Here is a 4983-nt window from a genome sequence, read left to right on the forward strand (position 1 = left end):
CCAGCTGTCTAATCACAGCTGAGCCTTTCATAATCAAGTCTATAATATTTTTGAGCCTAATACTGCTGAACCTAGGTTCCCCTTTCAGAAGCTCAGCCACTCCTTTCATATCATGCAACCATCGCTTTAATAACCTCAGTATCCCTGGAGTGTCTTCATCCTCCTCTGCCTTGATAATAGCTAGCATGTTACACCTAATCAATTCAATAACTCTAATCTTTATTTCTCTTTTCAGGTTACCACTGGAGTTGACCAGGGCACCAATTTTTTCGGCGACGTCTCCAACATCTGCTACCACTTTAGCAACTACCGCATCTTCTGGGATATCGCCCCCACTCGCAGATGGGCCAGCCACCACGTCCACTTGACTATCTTCGCTCACCATAAGTTCCTTATAATTAATAAGTTGTTCACCTTCCTTGAGTACTTCCGATAAACCACTCATCCTCCTACTCTCGGGTCGTTCAACCTCCTGCAAAAAGTCCTGTAAAACATTAGTTGTTTCTAGCTTACCTGTACCAGTCTTCCCAAGGGATTTCTCGTTGTTGTTTCCGTCTCCTTTGCCAGCCTTACTTGTACTCAATTTTCTCTCCGCACCTATTATATCGAACATATTTTCTAACAATTTTTTATTCGTTCCGTCCGTGATATTAAATTGTTCCTGACTGTCATCCCACGACTCAGCTCTGTCCAGTCAGCGTCTATAGCCGAGCGCCAAAGGCGCAGTCCGCTGAGTGAACGCGTCTATAGCCGAGCGCCAAAAGGCGCTGTTCGCAGCGATAGGATTAACCGCACACCACACGAATCCCACAATCTTTTCTTGCGAAATCGAGTCCTTTAGGGGTAAAAGCCGCTCTTTACCTTTCAGCGCTTGTAACTAGCTGAACTTAGGTTCCAGGGTTGTTACACATGTAGGCCACAATGTAGCTATTTTACGAGGCACGTGCCATCAAGGTAGCGATCGCTTCAGCATCGAATCTCGCGGTAAGCAATGCACAGGCATAGCTGCAGTTGCTTGTGTTGCGTTTAATTTGCTCGATCCTAGAACGTGGTGTACTAGTGATGTTGATTATGTACTTTTAGTAGGAGATAAATATTACCGTGATTGCATTGAAGCGTGAAATAACCCTGACCCCGGAGAAGTCAATGTAGACTACTTAGCTGTAACAGAATTATTGCCACACTTATCGTTTAATAATACCAGAGTCGGTATTGACATTGCCTATGAAATGGCTGTAAATGGTCATATTGACATTGATAACGGTGATGAGGGATTCCTAAATTTAAAGAACGGTTTAATTATGTTTTTCCAACAGTATACATACGGAATTCTTACCGCGAATTTTATATCAGTCGCTGTATCATGCAGCAACCAATCGGAAAGTCCCTGCTATTGGTTGTTTGATTCCCACGCAAGAGGTCCGAAAGGATATAAAGCACTGTCACGAGGCCTTTCATGCTGTACGAAATTTACGAATATTGATGATTTATACATAATCTTGCGTCGTAATTTATATGCTAAAGGAGGCAATAGCAATGTGCTAAATATCTACTCATTAACACCTCTAGCAATTGCGCCCGAAAGGAATAGATCCCCACAAGTAGAAAGGATACAACAATCACCTGTTGCGACTGCTCATACAGAGTCCGACGGGGCACATGTTGTTTTCGCAACAAGTATGTTACGTCCGATTCATGACGATATTCCCAATATCGATAATATCGTCTCTATCGGTAATAATAACAACACAGAAAATGACCCGATGAGATTGGCGAATATACATAGAAAAACTGCGCCTCCTTTGAACCTAGAGAGGGAAAGAAGAATGGAAGAACTGTGTTGGTTCTTTCTATATCCAGATGGAAAGAATGGTTTCGGAGAGCACCGAGATTTCTTAATAACACCACTGGATTACTTCCAAGCGCGTATTCTGAGCAATGACTAACGATTTCAATGAACAGATTATTTGTTCTCCGCATTATTTGTTGTTGAATATTACCGCGTTAAAGCTAGCGTTTCAGTATCGTGTAGAATGCGCCAAGGAGAACATACGCCAGAGCGATTAATAGATAATATGCACCTCACGATGAGAAATATAAGAGGATCGGTATCATACTGGGAACGTTGCTGTTCGGAATTAATCGCCATGATTCGAAGTCTTGGACCGCCCACATGGTTTGCTAGCTTCTCTTGCAATGATCTAAACTGGCCAGATATGTTGAAAGCGTTACTCTTATCCGATGGTCGTCCCATTACCGAATTTGAAAACCTAACTTTTGCGGATCGACTACAGTTGGTTCAGCAATATCCAGTAGTTTATAGCAAGACAATTTACGGTACGAGTAAACGCGTTGATACAGTATTTAAAAAACTCTCGTTGCTTAGATAGCGTTGTTATCGATTTTTGGTATAGAATTGAATTTCAGAATAGGGGAAATCCACATTTACACATGCTGATTTGGTGTGAAAATGTACTCGATTTCCTTACCAACGAATGCCGCAACGTTATTGAGAAAGTTGTGTCTTGTTTATTGGAAGCAGAAAACCAAGATATGAGCGACATAGTACAAAGAGTCCAAATTCATAAACATTCTGATACATGTTACAAAGATCGTAATAATCGTTGTTGTCGTTTCGGATTCCCTAGACCGATAAGTGAAACAACTATGTGCTTGGGTCCAGACGACACGCTTGCCAACAATGGACGTTTCTGTGTACTTAAGAGAACCCTAAATGAAGTTATGGTAAATAATTACAATCCAACTCTTTTAAAGCTTTGGGAAGCAAACATGGATATTCAACCATGCGGAAATGTTACAGCAGTTGCATATTATATTGCTAAATACGCAAGTAAGTGCGAGCCGCAGTATACAGGAGACGTTATTAAAGAAGCCGTTTCCCGTGCGAAACGCCGCGGCGGTACCGTCTGGAATCAATTATTTTCGGTATTTATGGCAATTCTGTCCCAACGAATGGTCAGTGCTGCAGAATGTGCTTATCGATCATGCCATCTGCCTCTTAAAATGAGCTCGCGAAAAGCTGTATTTATAAACAGCTGTCGGCCTGAGCAGAGATACAGAATTTTGCATTTCGAAGGATATGAAACATCATTTTCCAATAACATATTCGATCGTTACGCAAAGAGACCGGACAGTCTAGAGAATTTGAGCTTAGCTGAATTTGCTGTCCGATATGAAACAGTTTCAAGTGGAATGTGGACAGAAGAGGATGAAGACGCAGAACATAGAAATAACGATGAAGAAACATCGAGGTCGAGGTTTATAAAATTGAAGGACAATACTCGAATGCGAATAAGAAATAAACCAGCTGTACTTCGCCACCGATATTATATCTTGAACAGCGATAGAAAAGGATATTTCTATAACTTGATAGTGTCACATTCCATTTCGTGATGAAAGTACACTTATGTCCGAAAACGAATCTTCGGAACAATGTTTTCTTCGACGGCGACACGAATTGAAACCTATGTTGGGAAACGCAACCGTTGAACAATTTACTGACGCAAAACAAATTATTGAAGCGGCGCTGGCCCAGGCTGTTGCTTTGAACGTTGTACGCGAAGGGGAAACTAATAATGAACAGTTAAGAGAACCAGTCAGCATTCATGCCGACGAGATAGTATATTGCGATCAAGTTGATTTGTATGAGGATCAACAGCAAGAAACACTTGCAATGCCAGAAGACGTGTTCCTTAATAATATTCGAAGTCTTAACGTTCAACAGAAAGATTTATTGAAATCAGTTTCCTCAGTAATTAAGAAAGATATTAAAAAGAATGATGATGAAGATACGGAACAAATGTTACTTTTTATTACCGGAGGAGCTGATAGTGGCAAGTCGTTTATTTTAAAATTACTTGTTGAACATATTAAACACTGCTATAATCCCACAGTTGATATGATGATAAAACCATCGTTCATTGAAGTAGCTTCGTTGGCTGGCGTCGCTGCCCGCCAAATATTCGGAAAAACTCTGCACTTCTTGTTCTCGTTGCCTATTGAAAAAGGTACTGCAATGACCTATCGGCGACTGACTGGACAAAGACTCGAACAGGAGAGACGAAAGTGGCGGTACATAAGGTGGTTGATTATTGACGAGATATCAATGGTATCTTACGAGAATTTGCGAATAATTTATTTAAGATTGTAAGAATTCAAAATGAATGATAAACTGTTTGGTGGCGCAAATGTACTTTTTTTTAGTGATATCATGCAATTGCTCCCGGTAAAAGGATACTGGAGTTTTATGCAAGCACATTGGTGTAGCGCAGAAATTAATTTATGGCACCAATTTTCATTCTGCGAACTCACCATTAACATGCGACAAGGGGATGACGTCGAGTTTATCGACTTACTGAATAACCTACGGTTTGGGGAAGTGACAACCTTTCAACTACAAATACTATGCGAACGAAGAAGAGTTCCCTTAACCGGAGAGTTTGAGGATGGTGAAGCGGTAAGAATATTCCCGACCATAAAATTAGTCGATGAATATAATACAAAAATGACCGATAAATTAGCACAATCACATCGAATGTACATCATTGATGCAGTAGACGAGTCCCGAGAGGCAGCTACATATGGAAAAAGGCCACCAGAAAATGTTATTCCTACAAATGTTAATAACTGTGGCGGACTGTTACACACAATAACGTTAGCCGAGGGATCGCGAATCATGCTGCGGCGAAATATATCAATTTCTGATGGTTTGATAAACGGTGCATTGGGAATAGTTAAGAAATTTAGATGGCCGGCACTTAGAAGAGACCAACTAGAACGGGGAGAATTGCCGGATTCAGTGCTTATAAAATTTGACGACAAATCTGTTGGAAATAGGTTCAAGGATATTGATGGTTACATTCCAATATCTCCAGTTTCAGCAACGTTTCAGGCGACAAAAGGTTATGGGGACGTCGAGCGCAGAATGTTACCACTTATTTTAAGTTGGGCAGTAACGGTGCA

At 40.9% G+C, this 4983-nt stretch overlaps 1 protein-coding gene across 1 annotated transcript; it reads left to right on the forward strand.

The window, feature by feature from the left end:
* The first annotated feature begins 3068 nt into the window (after positions 1-3068).
* Positions 3069-4600, forward strand: LOC143266210 (uncharacterized). The gene is made up of 2 exons (XM_076541813.1): positions 3069-4129; positions 4225-4600. The coding sequence occupies exons 1-2, from the start codon at positions 3428-3430 to the stop codon at positions 4225-4227; spliced, it is 705 nt and encodes a 234-aa protein (XP_076397928.1). The 5' UTR covers positions 3069-3427; the 3' UTR covers positions 4228-4600.
* The last annotated feature ends 383 nt before the right edge of the window (positions 4601-4983 follow it).

This window comes from Megachile rotundata, unplaced genomic scaffold (assembly GCF_050947335.1).
Source record: "Megachile rotundata isolate GNS110a unplaced genomic scaffold, iyMegRotu1 scaffold0092, whole genome shotgun sequence".
Classification (NCBI taxonomy): domain Eukaryota; kingdom Metazoa; phylum Arthropoda; class Insecta; order Hymenoptera; family Megachilidae; genus Megachile; species Megachile rotundata.

What these genes read in the sequence shown, in the direction of transcription:
- LOC143266210 (XM_076541813.1), top strand. Translation starts at nt 3,428, where the DNA reads ATGTCCGAAAACGAATCTTCGGAACAATGTTTTCTTCGACGGCGACAC.